General features: G+C 39.8%; 1 protein-coding gene across 2 annotated transcripts in view; it reads left to right on the top strand.

Moving 5' to 3' along the window:
• Window positions 1-20,598, top strand: part of REPS2 (RALBP1 associated Eps domain containing 2) — a 208,679-nt gene that overhangs the window by 49,768 nt on the left and 138,313 nt on the right. The window contains exons 2-5 of one of the 2 annotated variants that reach the window (XM_024569913.3): window positions 1,156-1,279; window positions 8,126-8,274; window positions 10,172-10,295; window positions 19,929-20,026. In XM_024569913.3, the coding sequence (XP_024425681.2) occupies window positions 1,156-1,279; window positions 8,126-8,274; window positions 10,172-10,295; window positions 19,929-20,026 (495 nt within the window). Of the gene's footprint in view, window positions 1-1,155; window positions 1,280-8,125; window positions 8,275-10,168; window positions 10,296-19,928; window positions 20,027-20,598 lie in introns of both variants that reach the window. The other variant, XM_024569912.3, reaches the window with a different exon arrangement.

Genomic DNA, 20,598 nt, shown 5'->3' with positions numbered 1-20,598 from the left:
GTATGAAGAAATTAGGTTTCAGGCATTTTCAATTAACTTGCCAAAGTCATAAAATTAAGTAGTTTCTTCATTGAAAACCAATTGACTTTAAGGCTCTGTAGTTTCCCATCTCCTTCAGCATGTGCAGTAGATACAGAGATGTAGAAGGCAAGATGTGTTTGGGCAGTGGGAGAAACTGAAGGCAGCTACAGCACTGTGTGCGTGTGTTTATGTGTCCAGGGATTAAACTAGAAAAGCTGCTCAGGGCTAGGTTGTGAAGGGGCTTGAATACCATACTAAGGAGATAGGATTTTGTCCTGACAGTGGTAGGGAAACCAGGCTGAGATGTCTTTAGGCATCTAAATGAAAAAAGGGTACAAGATAGTATGTGGTATTCCATTTGTATAAAGTATTGAACAAACAACAGGAAAAACACAGATGTGTAATACATATATGCATAGAACATTTCTGAAAGAATATATAGTGTTTTCCTCTGGGGCATAGAAAGTGGGGGGTGCCTTTTAGTTCTTCAATTCACTTACTATTATTTGAACTTTTGAATATCTATTACTTTGAAATAACATTTAAGGAGTCATTGAGTGTTTAATTTTTTTTTAATTTTAAACCACCAATAGGATATATGTTAAAGGTCTGCAAATGGAAGATTGCAGTATCTTGAAAATATCTGTGTGTATAGTACTTTTTAGTTTCTCCAAAGTGAGCACTCAAGATGTAATTTTAATGCTTAGAAAATCATTTTGCCTGAGAACTTTAAAAATAATCGCTTTTAATTCCAACCAACTGGAATCATCCACAGGTAGTGGTAATGACTAATCTGTTCTCTTTTTGCACCACTGACTTCCTAGACTTTGTACATCAGAATCCACCCTCTGACAAAGTCACTCTCTTTTGTAAGAAGAGTAGCAGCCAGCCATCTTTTGTCACCTTTATTTTTATTGTTGAAATAGGAGGAGTGATGAGTAGGTAGAATTTAATTATCTGAGTTGAAAACCTCCCTGTAAACCGGAAAAAGAAGAAAACAGTATGTACGTACAGGTTCTTCATGGACTTTTGGTTAGCTACACTGAAATCCTTGAGATTTCATAATATATCTTGTCTCATTTTCCTGTTATGAAATGGGTTTTTTTCAGCATCATTTTTCTTGTCTCTTTTCAGATCACAGAACTGTGTGGTGCCAAGCGGGTTGGTTATTTTGGTCCAACTCAGTTTTATATTGCCTTGAAATTAATTGCTGCAGCACAGTCTGGCCTCCCTGTGCGGATAGAGAGTATTAAATGTGGTGAGTAGTTCCCTGTTATACATTTTATTATCTGTGGTGGGTTACTTATTTCTGAGAACCATTTTTAGCAGGCTTAAGGCCTGTTCTATAAGCATTTATGGAATTTTTCCTTGCCTTTTCCAACTCTCCTGTAAATTAACTTAAGAAAATTTAGCAGCTATCTTTTCTTTTTCTTATATGATTTATTTTTTAATTTTTTTTATGGATGTATATTTAAAAATTTTTTTTATTGTTATTCCGTTACAATTGTCTGCATTTTCTCCCCATCCCTCCACCCCACCTCAGCCAATCCCACCTCCCTCCCCCACCTCCACCCTCCCCCTTGATTTTGTCCTTGTGTCCTTTATAGTAAGCAGCTATCTTAGTTTCTTTTTTTTTAAGTGGGGAAAAATTTCGGAGAGTGACCTGAGATTAGTTCCTTTTAACTGACTTGCCATAAAAATAGATTTTGTTCTTTAGTAGGAAGAGATTGGGATAGGAATTCTAGAGCCTGTGGCAAAAGAATAACATTCGGTTTAATTTTCCACTTCAGGAATCTATAATGTCATTTAAGGCTCTGTTTGGGATAAGGGAATAAGTAACTGGAAGAGTCTGGGTGGAACTGCTCCCTTTCTCTACTTTCCCTTCTCCCTTCCAGTCATATCAGCTCTGATCATCCTTTAATTCCTCAATTCCTGAAGCACTATCCTGATGATTAGTAAGTACTTTGGGGGTACCAAAATTTTGGCAGAATAAAATTATTTTCTCAAAGCTTTTTCTTAAAAGATTTTTATTTATTTATTTATTTATTTATTTATTTTTAGAGAGGTGAAGGGGGGAGGAGAAAGAGAGGGAAACATCAATGTGTGGGTTGCCTTTTGTGTGCCCCCGACTGGGGACCTGGGGACTGGGCGTGTACCCTGACTGGGAATCCAATCGGCAGCACTTTGGTTTGTAGGCCGGCACTCAGTTCACTGAGCCACACCAGCCAGGGCTCAAAGCTTTGATTTAACATTTTCTTATCTTGCCATCCTTGCCCCCAGCCCACCATATACTTGAGCACTTTCCACAACTTGAACAAAAAACAAAGCCCCAGACTCTTGGCATCATTTATACTGCCTCAGTATTGGTTTTACCAATCTCTGTGCAGAAGGTGAACACTCAAAAGATGTGCTGAGGTCCCCTGTTAATTTATTTTGATACAAATAACTTTCATATGTCTACACAGCTATGCAGGAACTTTCTCCTTTTCCTCATATTGAGATAAAAACCACTCAGCTGTTCACACCAGCCCTGTGAAGCTCCTAGTAGACTTGGAAGTGGGCTCAGGATTTATGGTTAGTCCATGGCAACTTTGTAGGACAACTCCAAATAGATGAGAAGATCCTGATCGCTTGGACTATGGAAAACAAAGCCCGTTTACCCTAACCATCAGGGGGCTCTGATCATTCTGCTAATCTTTATCAGAGGCTTAGTGTATGGCAGGCACTGTTTCATTTAGTCTTCCCAAGTCCTAAATTAGGTATTTGTGTCAGTTTTCATTGCCTAGGGTAAGCTGTGATAACAAACACCACCGAAATCTCAGTGCCTTAACAAAACAAAGGTTCACTTCCCGCTTTGTAGTGGACCCCGAGGGCAGCTGCCTTCCATGTTGTGGCTCTGTGATCCTGGCTCCTTTATGTTGTGGCACCTCCAAACACAGCACCTGCTTCCATAATTGCCATAACAAAGAAGTAGTTTCTCACCCTAGTAGTTTAATGTGTTGGCCTGGATGTGACTCATGTATTACTGTTGCTCACAATGCGTTGGCTAGAACTTGTCACATGATTTATTGTATTGAAGAGCTGACTGGAGGGGATGTAATTCTCTCATGTGCCTACAAAAAGAAGCAGCTGTGGGTAAACACTGGCAGTCTCTAATGTGGGACTATTATTATCCCTATCCTACAGATGTGGGAACTGAAGTTTAGGGCTGTTGAGTAACTTGCCTAAGGATGAAAGGTTAGTAGAGTTTGGAGCCAAGAGCTGAGCCTCCATTTCTGATGCTTTTCATTGTTATTCAAAGTAGCTTCTTCTTGATTATTCTTTCTGTATAAGGTGCTTCTTTATAAGGTGCTTGACTATAATCTGTAATCCTGGAATATTATCCAAATGGGGAAAAACTATGACCCAAAAGGCATCCCTTGGTATTCCATAATTTGGTTCCTTGAAACAGGTTTCTCGATGGAGTATTATTTCAGTGGCACATTTGGTGGTTATTGCTATAAGACATAACAGTCACTGCTGTTAGTCACTTGCTCTAATTAAACTTACATCACATTGAATTTGGACTTGTGGTGGGCATCGATAGTTTCCATTCCATTGTAAATGGTCATTAAGGTTTATTGTAGTACCTTCCAACTTTATCTTCTGGAAAAGTTAGAATTGCTTTGCTGCATGCAAGAATAAACTTCTGACACTTTTGTTCCTTATTCTAACTTAGACTGAAGTCTTTTACCTGATTTGTGCCCAAATCTACAGTTCAATTTCCCAGGGCGTGAGGGCTGTCTTAAGTCAATTTCCCATGGGGGAAGGGTTGTCTAAGTTATCACTTGTATATAGGATTAACACTTTTTCCCAGATATAAGATGTTCTCAATTGTGTTTTATAAATCCTGTTGCCTTTTACCTCTCAGGGTTTAAGTATACTCCAAGTCAATTCTGAATTTTTTTTCATTCATTTAAAGATGTATTAAATAAGTTATTTGTAGCCGGCATATAAGTAAGAATGAGGGCGAGATTGGGCCAAACTTTGAGCTTCCACTTACAATTTTTCAATTTGTTGCTTGGAATCCATTAGCTTAATGTGTAATGACACAAACCGTAAAGGCCAAAGAGAAGGCTCTGTGGGAACCTAATCTGAAAGGCTGTGATAGCCCCATCACACCCAGGGAGTTTTGAGTCCATCCTTACTTCTGTGAGTCCCACACTTCTTACATGAATGACATGTGCCTGGCCTCCTCTCTTCTCCATTCTCTTCCCCCGCACAGAAGTAACAGTGGTCTTTTCAAAGTACCCATCAGATCATCCCTCCTCCTCCTCAAACCCTCTAGTGGTTTGCTGTTGTACATAGTTCCAAATTCAGTGTCCCTACACTGATCTATAACCCTGCATAATGTAGCGTCTGCATACTTCTCCATTCTCATCTGAAACTTCTACCCCGTGCTTACAATCTGTTCCCTAGCCTCACTTGCCTTCTAGTAGTTTCTAAGCCATCTCTTTCCTGCTGTAGGAAACACCATGTTATCGGGAGGCTTTGGGTTTCTAGTGGTCTGTTCTTCCCCCTTCTCCTTCCCATGGCTGGTTTCTTCTCATCCTTCAGGATTCAGGCACTGTACCCTTCCTCTTACCTAAAGTAGGTTCTGTCATATTAATAGATGAGTGAAAAGAACCAGCATATAGTAAAGCTGGTTCAAGAAAGTATAAGTGAGTCAGAAATATTTGCAGTCATGGAAAGAGAGAGTGCTGGAATAATATTGCTAAATTATATATAAAATTGATTAATGCCCTATAGGGCAATAAAACTGAAACTTGATTATTATACTCTTTTTCTAAGAGGAATTACATTTGCATTGCTATTAGACAAGAATTGCTTGCTAACAGTTTTCTACAAGTTAATCTCTACCCTTCCAGAATTGTAAAATGCCTAATCAAGAGTAAATAGTAAGTCAAAACAAAAGTACAAATCTCTAGGGGGTTAGGTAATCGCTGGATGGACCTGTTAGGTAATGCTTCTGTGTAACAGTTTCCTCCCTACTTTATTCTCTTTCAACATCTGCTCCTTCATAGCACTTTTATTAGAGTTTGTAAATACTCCTTTGCAAGTTTGACTTTTTTTGTCCATCTTCCTCACTAGTCTAGAGCTTACTAAGGAGGAAAGGAGGAGGATCTGGTAATGTTGCACTGTGGGCCATTGTGGGCACTCAGGGCATATTCATTGAATGAATGAATGAAGAGGTGAATACTTATGCATGGGGAGTGAGTCTTAATCATATGTCACTCTTCAAGTTCCGATTCACCTGGAGCTCCTGATGGATTCTTATAGAAGTCATGTTTCTCAGGCCCTGCCTGGTTCCCAACCTCATCTGCACTTGATAATCACCTAGATAGTGATTTTCAACTGGTATGCTGCAAGAATTTTTAAACCACACAATACCTGACTATTTAGTCAGGGACACTGACCTCTTTTCTCTCAGATTGTCCCAAAAAACCCAGCCCTGACTTGTGTGGCTCAGTGGGTTGGGCATTGTCTCACAAACCGAAAGGTCTCTGGTTGATTCCCTGTCAGGACATATGCCTGGGTTATGGGCCAGGTCCCCAGTTGGGGGTGTGCAAGAGGCAACCAATCATTGTTTCTCTCACACATTGATGCTTCTCTCCCTCTCTTTCTCCTTCCCTTCTCCTCTCTCTAAAAAAAATAAATAAAAGTCTTTTAAAAATGACAACACCACCCTGGCTGGTGTGGCTCAGTGGACTGAGTGTCAGCCTGCAAACCGAAAGGTTGTGGGTTCAATTCCCAGTCCGGGCACATGCCTGGGTTGTGGGCCAGGTCCCCAGTTGGGGTATGTGAGAGGCAACCACACATTGATGTTTCTCTCCCTCTCTTTCTCCCTCCCTTCCCCTCCCTCTAAAAATTAATAAATAAAATCTTTAAAAGAAAAAAGAAAAAAATGACAACAGCTTACACAACAATAGCCATCCAGTGTGACTGAATCAAAATTATACCTATTTTTTTTGTCAGTTCAACAAAAAATATATTTTTTGGCGTGCTGCAGAATTTTAGTAATTAGTTTGTGTACCACGAGATGAAAAGGGTTGAAAATTGCTGACTTAGAGATCTTTAAATGCAAAATAAAAAAATAGAGGTACTTGGGGCCACCCCTAGAAATTCTAATTTACTCTATTTAGTTTGGGATATGGCCTGAACATCAGGAATTTTAAGAGCCTCCCAGGTGATTCTTATGTGCAGCCAGTGTTCAGAGTGACTTCTAATGAAAGCCAAGTGGACCATTTTCAAGAGCTTTTCTTCAGCTACGAGTACATATTTGATTATACCAGAACCTGAACCCGGGGTATAGTAAGAGGTGCCTAGGGTGCATAATTTAAGGGGGCACTCACTCTCAGGGCCCTGCAAGTGTTAATTTCATGGCCCTGAGAGTGAGTGCCTCCTTAAATATTGGCACTAGGCATCTCTAGCCTCATCTAGTCAGAGCTGGGTTAAACAACCATGGTTATCTGTTGAACACCAATAAAATACTGGTCAGGGAGCTCACAAATGCTGACCATTTACTTATTCCCCTCCCCGCCCCCTGCCCAAGTACTCAGAGGTAGAGTCATCCTGTCATGGGCAAATCAGGGCACAAATTACTAATGTGATCTTGTTCCATCTTTTCAGATCCTTTTGCAGACTGAGCTGAAACAAATACCTTTCTGAGAAGACACCACAGGATTAGCTTATATTTGATTTACTTTTCCCTTGCCTTTTTTCTTATGAAGTCCATTCCTGCCTTGAGTGCTGGAAAGTTGCCGAGGTTGGGAAACACTAAAACAGTAAAAATGGCAGCCATCCTCTCTTTAGGAGAGTCTTGGTTTAATTTTCCAGATTGGTTATTCTATTTATGTCTCTTGGGCCCTGGGCTGATTGATCACGCAGGGATTTGTCATATTGCCTACTTCTTTGAATCAAATGTGGACATAGCAACTAAAAATAAACATGATGTGGATATTAGAGAACCAGGAACCTTCTTTGCCTGGGGAGCCAGGATACTTGCTTGCTGTTGTAAGATGTTTTCTGGCTTTAGCACAGCATCAATCATTGGAAGTGCAGCTGTGTTTTGGGAATAGAGAGCTCATGGAAGTGCAAAGGCACACTGATGAGAATTATCCTGAATGATGGATACAGATGCAAATCATAATGCATAGCTCACCACATTATCCCCATTTTTGGAGTTCTTTGTGTTGTGTGATTTGCTGTGCTGAGAATTAAAGTGTGCCAAAGCATCATTTCTGTTTTCAGAATAATTTTGTCAGATTTAAAAGATAAGCAAATATACCATACTGTTGCAGTTCAGTTCTTCGTATTGTTGTGAGTATGGCTAATGGTTTTGACAGTAGGATCTGGCAGAACATTGGACTAATTGCTTTAACTTGATACCATTTTCCTTATTCCCGTATGAAAAGTGAAGATTGAATGTGAAAATTCGTTAAGGAATGACATAGGGTGAGAGACTGTCCTACCCAGGAAGTTAACTGTAGGAGTGAAGGACCTTTCTGTAGGACAGTAGGACAGTAGCACTGGGCACTGGTTGAGAGCCAGCTCTGCCACAGATGAGCTTTGTGATCTTGGGGCTGTTACTTAGCTCCTTTATGTTTATTTCCATGTCTGTCAATGAGAGCTAATGAAATTCTTACCTTGTCGACTTGTGAGAATTAAATGAGTTAATATTTGCAGGTCTTAATACAGTGTCTGGCATATAATAAGTGCTATATAAGTTTTCCCTGCTACCATTTGTCATTTATATAATATCACATCCTTTTTCTTGGTGCTGGACTAAAAGCTGAAGTGGGAGATAAGTCCAAACCCTGAATTAGGTCTGCAAAGATTTGATGGCATTGAAAAATGTTAAGCCAGAATGATTTGGTAAAACTGCAGCATTTTTCTATCTTGACATTATTATAGGAGTCCTTATTGTGTTGAAATAAAAAATTTATCTATATTTAGTGTTCTGGAATTTTTCCTCAAAAGTGATTCATCGTTTGGCCAGTGAGTTCCTCTTTCCTCAGTTCTAAAATAAAGTCTCACTTGAGCTTCTCTGATTCTGGTCCTAAAGAATTGCCGCTGCCTCGCTTTATGATATCAAAGACCGACAGTGAGGTACGATTTGGGAACTCGGCTGAGCTGCATGGAACCAAGGTTCAAATTCCATATTTAATCTCGGAAAAAAATACCTTCAAAAGAATGGATGATGAGGATAAACAGGTAAGCTGTCTGATCAGGCACGTCCATTTGATTCTGACCATGAAACCTCACTTAGCAGTGCCTCATATCTGCTGTCAAGCTTCCAGCAAACCTCACCATCTGGGATACAATTAGACTTGGAAGTGAGCCAGTGAGGTTTCCTTGTAGTAAGAAATAGAGGCCAATGCATGGGCCCTTTAGAGCCTACTTTAATGTAGAATTGTATCCAAAGTAAGGCCACTGATTTAGTACACTTACTTGATTTCTCTAATCAGAATTTCCTAATGAGTTCTTTGAAATGTAACATCTAGGAGTTTTTATTAGGTCCTCTTCTCCAAAAAAAAAGTCTGGAGGAAAGATTTTTCTGGTTAAATATGTTTGGAGAATGCTGCTTCATATCCTATTCTTGGGGGAAGAGTAAATCCTCAGTCTTGGAGACTCACTGCACACTAACATATTGAATGCTCTGAGAAGTCCTACAATAAAGGGACTTGGGGATCTGTATTCACCGAACTTATTTCACCAGGGAGTCTTTTCTTGAGGGAGTATGTTTGGAATGCTATCTTGTGAACTCTGCCATTATACATTTAGCAAGTTAGGAACAAGAACAGGGACGGTGGGCTTTTAAAATTAGACCACTAATTGTTAATAGTCAGGTGGTGATTGGTAGGGACAAAAATTTAAAATTCCATAAGAGTGAGCCTATCAAGAAGAAGTAAATAGTCTTACACAGTAGTAAACCCTGAGGTCATCAAGGTACAGCTCATAGTTTTAATAAAGTTATTGAATCATGCAGACAAGTCAAATTATATTCAATATAATATCTTCTATAAGGCAAAGAAATGTTATATTTTAGGAAGATGAATCAAAATGTTTTTTCAGTGCAGTGAAATTAAAGAATTAAGTTGGAAAACTAATTTATATGGCTCATCCTGATAAGGCTGGATATATGAGGTCTGGTTGAACTTTTATATTTATAGTTTTATGCCCATCCTCTGGCTGTGTGACTAAGAATACATCCTTTTCAGGCTGGATTTATATGCTCAGCCCACCCCATCTATGGGTGTGAGCTCAAGTTCAAAGCAAAGACTGTTTTATTTTTCTTGAAGAAGAGTATTAATCATTATCTGAGATTGCATTTTTTAGACTAATAGCAACTATATAGTATCTTTGTTGATAAAAAGTGCCATTTCTTTGTACTTGGATACTCTGAAGTTACTACTCTGTTGGAGGCATTAAAAAAATGCAGAGGAGCAAACCCAGTAGCAGAGTAAGGTTGCTTATCTTGCCTACGGTCCACCATCAGGTTTACATTTGAATTGAGATTTGAATTGAAATGTGTTTAAGGCTCCATCCTACTTATTACGAGTGGGCTAGTGGAGTGGTTCACCCATAATGAACTATTTTGCCATCTCTCAATGTAAAAATGAAAAGCTGGAATTTTACTTGGCATAGTAAGCTCTTAGGGATATTTAGCATTAAGCATTTTAAGTATTTTTTAATATCCACACTTACTGGAAGACTTGATGAGTATAAATCCCGGAAATAGGGGCCTTTATTAATGAATGAAAGAATCTGTCCAGAAAGAGATCAAAATTGGGGAGTATGAGTGTTATTTCGTGCGATCAGTGTCTTTTATTTTCCAAAGGAAAATATTATTGGAATAACTGAAAGTGTTCCAGGGTTGTTTTAATAATTTAGGTACCTGAGCACTGGTGCGATTTTATCCTCTGGGAGACTTTTGAATCCCCAGACACTGATTTTTAACCTACACAAATTTTTGAGGAATATTTCCTCTTATGTGTTAAATCAGCTGGTTCACCAACAGTAGAATTGCATTATAGTTCATAACTGCAGCTCAGAGCGCCGGGTTTCTCGAGTGATTGTCTCTGAACTCTGCTCTGGTTCTTTGAAGCAGGAAACACAGTCTCCCACGATGTCACCTCTCGCCTCCCCTCCTTCTTCCCCGCCTCATTACCAGAGGGTGCCCTTGAGCCATGGCTACAGCAAACTGCGGAGCAGCACGGAGCAGATGCATCCAGGTAAGAGGTGATCTGTGGGCCAGCTGTCCCAGGCAGGGTCTTAGAGACACCTTAATCTATGAGGCAGTGATGCTGCCAGCTGCTGAATCTCTGGACTTAATTACCTCTGTCTTTGGAAACACAGCTCAATTTAATTTTATTCTCTCAAGCAAGGTTTACAAAAATAAAATGAAAATAGTAGTACCTTGTTTTCCATCCTACAAACTAGTTCTTCTTTAGACTTGTAAACAATTAGGTGATTTAATCCTTCATGTACAGATTTCATCACAGAGAAAAGTGGTATATTAAGGGGTTGTGTTGTTCTGGAATTGTTATTTTCTGCAAACATACAAAACATATTTATAAAATAACTGTTTTTATGGAACTTAAAAATATAACTGCAAACACAAAAGAGTTGATTCAACTGTTAAAAACTGATCACATAAATGGAAATATTTAGCTCTTGTGTTTGGGAATAAGAATAAGGGAGATGCTAGGGAAGGCATTTTGCTGAGGAGTGTGTAAAGTGCCAGTTGTGGGGTTGGTTGCCTGCTTGGTCACATTCATGCTGTGCTGGCCATGTTAGTGGTTAAAATATGTTAGTTGGTTCTGAGGATGACTTGCAGAGTTTGCGGCCTAGGCTGCAGTGCTAAAACTCCATAAATTCACTGCAGCATCTTGTCCTCCTGGGGCTCAGGCTGCTAGTTTTAAGATATGACCAATTAAAGGTATTCTAGAATTGGATATCCATAACCCCCATTTTTCCTTTGTGGACTGTGGCTGAAAGTGACCCAGTTTCTGTAGATTTTGCTGCATTGAAAATAGTGGTGACTTCTAGAGGGACACAGATATAAAATGTGTGCTAGCCTAGACAAGAGAGAGGCTGTAATCTTGCAGAGAGAAAAGCAGATATCGCATAATGGAAAAATCTTTTGATTGGAATCAGAAGGGGTGGGTTTATGTGACTAGCTATGTGACTTCCGGCAAGCCATTTAACAGCTCTGAACCATAATTGCCTCTCTTTTAAAATGGAGTAATAGTATCCTGTAGAGATGTTGTGAGGGTCAGTGAGAATATGAGTATGAAATCTAATTGGAAATTAAGTCCTTCGCAAATGCAAGATGATATTGTAACAAGAAATTACTCTCTTAAATCTGATGTCTGCAACCAAATGGGGCTGAGAATTCATTGTCCTCTTATAGTCCCTCCTGTTTGATTTCTGTGATTTTTGGAAGTGGTTTTTAAAAAAATTCCTAATCTTATTTGAGCTTGAAAGTTGGAGTCCTTTGCCTAGTGTGGTGCCTGTTTTTTGTTTTTTGGTTTTTAATTCATAGGTGAGTCATTTTTGTTCTACTGAGTCAGCGTATCACCAAGTTCTACCCTATCTTTTTGATATGCCTTAAACAACTTGTTTATACTACCTCTGTCGCATGCCCCATTCTCTCCTCGTCCCATTCAAATTGGGCATCTGTTCCCCCAGTGGCAAGGAAACAGCCTGTTTCTCTCCATCATTCTTAACTCTTAGCAGCATCTATCAAGGTTGTTCATGCGTTTATGCTTTCTTATCCCCCCTTTAAAAAAAGTGAGGTAAAATTTACAAATAATAAAATGCACCCATTTGAAATCCACAATTTGAATTTTAACAAATGGATATACCCATGTAGACACTATTTTGAACAAGAGTAGAACATTTCCATCACCCCAGCGATGCCCCTTTCTAATCACTCCCTGCTCCCCAATATAAGCACCGTTCTGACTTTTACCACTATCGATTAAGTTTTGCGCCTTCTAGAGCTTCATATAAATGGAATCATACTGAATGACTACTCTTATTTGTCTGCTGTCTTTCCCTCAGCATAGTGGTTGAGATTCATCCATGTTATTGTGTTTTAGTAGTTTGTTCCTCTTTATTACTCAGTAGTGTTCCATTCTATGAATGAATCAGTTTGATTAGCCATTCTCCTATTGATGGGCATTTGAGTTATTTCCAGTGTTTGTTATGAACAAGGATACTGTGAACATTTGTGTTGAGGTTTTTTGTGACATAAGGTTATAATTTCCCTGGTACCCAGGAGTGGAATTGTTGAGCTTAGGGTAGGTATATGAGAAAGTGCCAAAGAGTTTTCCAAAGGAACTGTATACTCCCACCAGCAATGTATGAGAGTTCATGCTCCTTGAGAGCATTTGGTACTGTCAGTGGTCTCTTTTTTTTCCAGTGTTTTCCAGTTTAGCCATTCTGTTAGATGTGAAGTGACATCTTTTTGTGGTCACTCTTTCATTCCTGAAACATTGTTGTCTGAGTTTCTGTTACCCCTTCCTGATTTTGTTCCTACATCATGATCCTTCCACTGATGAGCTACTCTTCCAGAGAGTTCTCCTCTGTACAGCATACCCATAGAGAGGAGTCTGAGTGAACAGTCTCCTGTTTCTCAAGGAGTTGAGTTTCCTGGGTCTGGCCATGGATTAAGAGGCTATTAGGTCCCTGTAGCTGGGAACAAGGACATTCATAAATAAAATGTTTACAGGTATTTCCATTTAGACTTATCCATCTACCTAAATCAAAGGAAGGGAGGGTTTTTCTATATACAACTTGGGTCTAAAGATTTTTGCTTCTAATTGATACTATTCATACCAAACTTTGTCAGTTCCTGTTTATATAATGTCTGGATTTTCCCACAAAGGATTGTCTTTAATTTGCTTTCTTTTCTGTCATGTATCTTTAGGTGAACAAGTAAGAGAAGACTACATGTCTTCCTTCTCTCTCTCTCAACACATTTTCAGAACTCAGTTTCCCTTCAGGCTTCCATGTTTTTCCCCCTATTTGTTTCTTAACTCACCTCTGTTGCCTCCACAATGCCATCAACCCATCTGAGGGACTCAGGATTCTTTTTTCTATTTCTGTACTCCATCTTCCCTTTGGTCTAGATGGATTCTTCCCTTGAGTATTATGAAGTGTCCTTCTGTATCTCTTTTTATGGCCCTTGTTTTGAAGTCTGTTTTGTCTGATACGAGTATTGCTACCTTGGCTTTTTTTTCCTGTCCATTTGTTTGGAATATTTTTTTCCACCCCTTCACTTTCAGTCTGTGTAGGTCTTTTGTTGTGATGTGGGTCTCTTGTAGGCAGCATATGTGCGGGTCATGATTTCTTACCCATGCAGCTACTCTATGTCTTTTAATTGGAGCATTTAATCCATTTACATTTAAGATTATTATTGATAGGTATTCATTGCTATTTTACCCCATTTGTACCTATGTTCCTCTCTCTCTTTTTCTTCCTCTTCTTAAAGCAGTGCTTTTAGCGTATCTCGCAATGCTGGTTTGGTGGAGGTATATTCTTTCAGTCTTCTTTGTCCAGTAAGCTCCTTACTTCGCCTTCCATTTTAATTGAGAGCCTTGCTGGATAGAGTAGTTTTGGTTGCAGGCCTTTGTTTTTCATTACTTGGAATATTTCTTGTCATTCTCTTCTGGCTTGGAGTGTTTCCATTGAGAAGTCAGCTGCTAGCCTTATTGGGGCTCCCTTGTATGTTACTTCCTGTTTCTCCCTTGCTGCCTTTAAGATCCTCTCTTTGTCTTGGAATTTTGCCATTTTAATAATGATGCGTCTCGCAGTGGGCCTCTTTGGGTTCCTCTTGATTGGGACCCTCTCTGCTTCCTGGACTTGTGTGGCTTTTTCTCTCATCAAATTAGGGAAGTTTTCCATCATTACTTTTTCAAATAGGTTTTTTATCACTTGCTCCTCTTCTTCTGGTGTCCCTATTATACGGATATTATTATGTTTTTTGTTGTCCTGCATTTCCCTTAACCCCTCTTTGTTCTTTTTGAGTCTTTTTTCCTTTTCTTGCTCTTTCTGGGAGTTTTTTCCTACTTTGTTCTTCAGCTTGCTGATTCAGTCCTCTGCTTCTTCTGACCTGCTTTTGATTCCTTCTACTGTGTTCTTCAACTCAGAAATTGTATTCTTCACTTCCTCTTGGCTCTTGTTGATAGTTTCTATGTCCTTTTTCATGCTGATATAGTTTGCAGTGAGTTCATCATAGTTTCCTTGTAGTTTTTGGTAATTCTCAGTGAGCTCATTGAGCTTCCTTATAACCATTGCTTTGATCTCAGTCTCTGATAGTTGACTTGCCTCTATTTCATTTAGTATTTTTGCTGAGACTTCCTCCTTTCCTTTCAATTGGAGGTTGTTTCTTTGTCTTCTCATTGTTTGTGAGACTCTTCTTGTTTGTGTCTACTTCTTAAATTGATCTGTTTTGACTCCCTGAGTTTGTGGTGTGAACTTCTATGGTAGGAGACCTGTGAGGTTCAGTGATGCAGTCTCCTTGATCTCCTGAACTTGATGCTCTTGGGATGCCCTTTATGCTGTGTATGTTGGCTCTCTGGATGTAATTGTGTTTCTGTTGTTGTTGGGTCATTCTTTGGTGGGTCCTGCCCTCCAGCTGGTTTACTGAGGGTCACTCCACCCAGCACACCTTGTATGCTGTTGTGCAGGTACAGTCAGATTGTGCTGAAGCTGGTTTCTTCTGTCTGTCCAAGGTTATATGTCTTCTCTCTTCTATTGTTCAGTTGTTTGTTTTGGGTGATTTCACCACAATTTAGTTGTAATTTCAGATTGGTCCTGGGAGGAGGTTAGTGTGGCTTCCATTCACTCCTCCGCCATTTTGTGCCATTCTCTTCTCTTTGGTATAGACAGTAACATATCTAAAACCTGTTAAACCTTAGCAACTCTAGTACTAAGCATTCTAGACTTATTTTTAGTTTCTGCCTTTTCAGAAAGGAGTTTTGCTACTGGGATAATTTTCTTGTAATATATTTTTCTGGGGTTACTTCCATGTTTGATATTCTGCTGTAATTCCTGGCTGGTGGGCATGTGTTGAGTGTGATTTAAATCAGACTGAGCACCATCAGACCAGTTTATAATTGAGCCTCTCTTCATCTTCTCTCCCACATTTCTGCCAGTCTCATCTGCTGGATGTAGCTGTAGCTAATGTTCATTGCATATGACTTATGTGCCAGGCATTGTGCTGAGGTCTTTATGTGCATTATTTTCTTCTTAATCATATTCCTCAGAGGCAGACAATGCTATCCATATTTAAAAAGAAGAACGTTTAAATTACAGAAATATATGCATGTAGTTAAATAATACTTAGATGCCTATAGTAAATACAACTGTTCGTCTCAGTGAACCTGTTTCTGGTCTCCGGAGGCAACTACTTTCAGCTCTCTTACTTGTTTCCTCTGATATCTAATGTCTTATTTCAAAATCACTATGTCTGTTCAGCTTTTTCTTATACATCTTATTCTAATGTATCAATTCTAGGTATCTACTCACTTAAGAGCATGGATCGTGATGTTCATCTCCTGGCCCTAAAGGTAGAGTTGATGGGCCTACATTTCTAATTTCTGTCCATTTCTAACTTGCATGACTATGGGTATTTCACTTTTCTGGGCCTCAGTTTCCTTAATCTATAAGATGGAATAATCTCTGCCTCAGAGGTTTGCTTTGTGGATCAAATGAAAAATGTAAACATCTGTGCCTACCACAGTTCCTGGCACATTGTAGATGCCCAGATGTTCTCTACTATTTTCTTTTGTGTTTTTAGAATCTGGTATTCACTTTATTTGTGAAATTCTTAAGTATTCTTAAAAGCCACCTTCTGGCCATCATTCACTGGGTTGACTGCAGATATAGAGTCTTTATTGTGAAGTTACTCATGTCACACTGTTGTAGTTTGACATTGAATCTCACAGTGATGAAATCTTCAGGGTTTGTTTCGTATTCCTATTCTTGGAGAAAGATGGTACTTCTAGTTCTTTATTAAACCTCTTGTAAAGGGGGATCTAAGAATTAATTTTTTTTGCACTGAGTTGCATGTCTTGTGTTTTATTTGGGAGGAAGGAGAGTAGAAGCAATAAGTAACACCTACCTTGTTAACTCCTGAGTTCAGATACAGTTGCAGAATGAGACCAATGATGGCCTGAATATCAGCTGTGTTACTGATAAAGCTGATTGAAGTATGTCTTAGATTTATGATTGCATGAGCTTCAGATATTCACCTTGCCTGTCATAGGCAGGTGTGGCCAACCCAGGCTTCCCACAGGAGTAGAAAGAAAAAATCTGCCCTTGAGACCAGGCCTCTCCAAAAATGATCCCCCACATGGCCGAGTCATTGTTCAAGCTTTACCTATGAGATAGGTCTGTCTTTTTCAAAGAAAGAAAGCTTTTGTAGGTGAGGGACTACATCCATGGGCCTAATGGCCTCCCCCACACGTTTCCCTTCTAGGCAGTAGAAGCTCCATTCCTCTGAAGGGAACCACAGGCATGTGGGATCAGGGAAAGCTTCCCAGGGAAAGCTTATGCCCACTAGTATCCCAACCATAATGCAGTTTACTGTCACTCAAACCTTCTAGCATTGAGTTTAATTTGGTGTTTTATCAAAGTGAAATGATCTTAAAAGTCTTTCTCTGAAGACAACACCTGCATACCAGCTGAGATTTATTTTTAAGTTTTGGATTGTGTGTTCTCTGTATATATTTCTTTCCCATTTTTATATTTTTAATCATTCTTAGCAGAGTCTGAAAATCCACTAAATGATTTGCCAGGCAGTGATTTTGATACTTTACTATGTTATAATCTTGTGTTTCAGTTTCTTGGATGAAATACAATAAGCAGATGTGAGCCCAAGAGTTGTTTGTTATTCTTGATGTGCTATTGTTATATACTTTCTTTGTTTTCAAAAGATCACACAATGCTAAAGGTGATGCACTAACAAGGCTGCTCTGCTCTCTCTACCTAATTTTATTTATAAGGAAGCTACAGAAAGAAAGTATTTTACTTCTTTGCATACTTCCAAAATCTCAAACTGTTATCCCACACAGATCAGAAATGGCTTCATCTTGAGTGATAATTTCTCCTTTCTCTTGGAGCTGGGTACTACCTGGCTATGTTGAAATGTTTTTGTGCCCTACTGGCAAGGTCATTAAGCGTTCTGGAAATAAAAGGAATAAAAAAAGTTTTGGTTCATTTTTGTGGTTCTTAAAGGTAACCATTATTTTTAGTTTGGTTATCAAAAGATAAAATAATACATATAAAATACATTTGTTGCTTTCTGTATTTTTCTCTATTTGGTTTTACATACTTTCCAAAAACGAAAAGAAGACAGTGCCATTTAGTTTTCAAAAATAAAAAAAAATAATAATAATGTTGAGTCTTAGTGTTCAGAATGCATATTCATTTTCTTCTTTGGGGGGGTGGGTGATGAACGGAAGATATTTTTTAATTTTTATTTTTTAAAATATATTTATTGATTATGCTATTACAGTTGTCCCATTTCCCCCCCTTCACTCCACTCCATCCTGCCCACCCCCTCCCTCCCACATTCCCCCACTATAGTTCATGTCCATGGGTCATACTTATAAGTTCTTTGGCTTCTACATTTCCTACACTATTCTTACCCTCCCCCTGTCTATTTTCCACCTATCATCTATGCTACTTATTCTCTGTACCTTTCCCCCCTCTCTCCCCCTCCCACTCCCCTATTGATAACCCTCCATGTGATCTCCATTTCTGTGGTTCTGTTCCTGTTCTAGTTGTTTGCTTAGTTTGCTTTTGTTTTTATTATAGGTGTGGTTCTTAATAACTGTGAGTTTGCTGTCATTTTTTCTGTTCATAGTTTTCATCTTCTTTTTCTTAGATAAGTCCCTTTAACATTTCATATAATAATGGCTTGGTGATGATGAACTCCTTGAACTTGACCTTATCTGAGAAGCACTTTATCTGCCCTTTCATTCTAAATGATAGCTTTGCTGGATACAGTAATCTTGGATGTATTGTAGGTCCTTGCCTTTCATGACTTGGAATACTTTTTGCCAGCCCCTTCTTGCCTGTAAGGTCTCTTTGGAGAAATCAGCTGACAGTCTATGGGAACTCTTTTGTAGGTAACTGTGTTCTTTTCTCTTGCTGCTTCTAAGATTCTCTCCTTCTGTGTAATCTTAGGTAATGTAATGATGATGTGCCTTGGTGTGTTCCTCCTTGGGTCCAGCTTCTTTGGGACTCTCTGAGCTTCCTGAACTTCCTGGAAGTCTATTTCCTTTGCCAGACTGGGCAAGTTCTCCTTCATTATTTGTTCCAATAAGTTTTCAATTTTTTGTTTTTCCTCTTCTCCTTCTGGCACCCCTATAATTCGGATGTTGGAATGTTTCAAGATGTCCTGGAGGTTCCTAAGCCTCTCCTCATTTTTCCGAATTCTTGTTTCTTCATTCTTTTCTGGTTGGTTGGTTGTTTCTTCCTTCTGGTGCACACCATTGATTTGAGTCCCAGTTTCCTTCGTCTCACTATTGGTTCCCTGTACATTTTCCTTTGTCTCTCTTAGCATAGCCTTCATTTTTTCATCTAGTTTTCGACAAAATTCAACCAATTCTGTGAGCGTCTTAATAACCAGTGTTTTGAACTGTGCATCTGATAGGTTGGCTATCTCTTCATTGCTTAGTTGTATTTTTTCTGGAGCTTTGATCTGTTGTTTCATTTGGGCCATTTTTTTTTGTCTTGGCGCACCTGTTAGGTAAAGGGGTGGAGCCTTAGGTGTTTCCCGGGGCGGGGTACCGCTGGTCACTGCTGTGATGCTGTATGTGGGGGAGGGGCCGAGAGGGAGCAATGGCGCTTGCTCCACTCTCTGCTGGGTTTCAGTCACTCCCTCTGCTACCCACAATCAAATTGGGCCCCTCTGGTGCTGATTCCCGAGTGGGTGGGCTTGTGCACATTCTAGGCCCCTGTGGGTTTCTCCAACGAACTCCCCTGTGAGGCTGGGAGTCTCTCCTGCTGCCACCTCAACCCCCACAGGTGTTTTCAGTCAGAGGTTTGAGACTTTATTTCCCTGTGCTGGAGCCCTGGGTTGCGCAGTCTGCTTTGCTCCCCCCCCGCCATTCCTTCCGGTTTATCTATGCATGAATGTGGGGCCACAGGGTCTGCCAGCCACCACCTTGTGGGGTCTGCCAGTTGCATCCTGGCCTGCCCTGTTCCACAATCCGCCACCTTGCTGGGTCCGCCAGCTGCCACCTTGCCACGAGTCCTCTCCGCCCTGGCTGCCCCTCTCCGCCCCTCCTACCGGTCTGGATGAATGTTTGTTCTTTATCTCCTTGGTTGTTGGACTTCCATACAGTTCGATTTTCTGTCAGTTCTGGTTGTTTTTTGTTTTTAAATTGTTTTTGTCCTTCTTTTGGTTGTGCGAGGAGGCAGAGTCTACCTACGCCTCCATCTTGGCCGCAAGCCGAATGGAAGACTTTTAAACAGGAGGGTATATATAGAATGTACCTTATGTTACGAATTTGAACACTTATAACAAGGCACTTTTCTAACTACTGTCATTGTTTTCTATCCCAATTTAGATTCTCACCGTTTCACCTTTACAATTTATTCCTGACCTTAACCTGATGTAAATATTTCCTGCCTTATTATAAATTGGTTGGATATCTTTAGATTGTTCAGTTAAATTGTACCCAGGGGTATCAAGGTTTGTTTGTCCTAGGTGGCCCTATGCACATAAACTCTAATTCCTTTGCTAATTCTGCCCTTAAGAGCAGACACTGTATCAGTTGGAATGTGAAGTAATAATTTTTGGGTGGAATCATTGTGTGCCATGCTGACTTTCCCTCCTGTTTCAGCTCCTTATGAAGCTAGACAGCCCCTTGTCCAGCCTGAGGGATCCTCATCAGGGAACCAAGGAGCCAAGCCCCCTCGGCGTCAGGCTTCCCTTATCCGGGTAAGTGGTATTGTGGGGTTATACTAATGGGAGACTTTGGGGACCTGGCTTTTCGATGGGCCCCCCCCCTTTTTTTTCCAAGGAAGATAGAAAACTGCCCTTTTTGTGCAAATATTGCACTTCTTTTTTTTTTGTCTGTTTTCTTAAATCTTCTCTACTATGTATGTTTCTCAGTGTCTGTAGACTAACCCAGGCTGGTTCTTAGGCTTTGGTATATCTAAAATGCCCTTCCAACTTTATCTACTTAATTATTAGGTACCTTCTTCAAGAGAGCTTTACTTTTTCCAAAACAGCATATCATACCTCTGATGCCGATCCTGGCCAGCAGAATCCTGTGTTGTGGCAGTAATAGACAAATTCACACAGACTACAGAAATCCTCTGGAGAAAAACGGACAGTATGGCCACTCTCTAAGTGAGAGAGTGGGTGAGAGGACTAGAGAAAGCCCAAGAGAGCCTGACCCCTGCCTGGACAGGCTTTTATTGCTTTTCTGGGTACATTAAATCGAGGATGGTCCTTACTTACTATGCACAGGTTCGCTGTAGGGCTGTAGGTGATTACCTTTTACAGAG

The sequence above is a fragment of the Desmodus rotundus genome, chromosome X (assembly GCF_022682495.2).
Source record: "Desmodus rotundus isolate HL8 chromosome X, HLdesRot8A.1, whole genome shotgun sequence".
Taxonomy (NCBI): domain Eukaryota; kingdom Metazoa; phylum Chordata; class Mammalia; order Chiroptera; family Phyllostomidae; genus Desmodus; species Desmodus rotundus.
The sequence above is the reverse complement of the archived record's forward strand: the minus strand, read 5'-3'. Positions and strand labels throughout refer to the sequence as shown.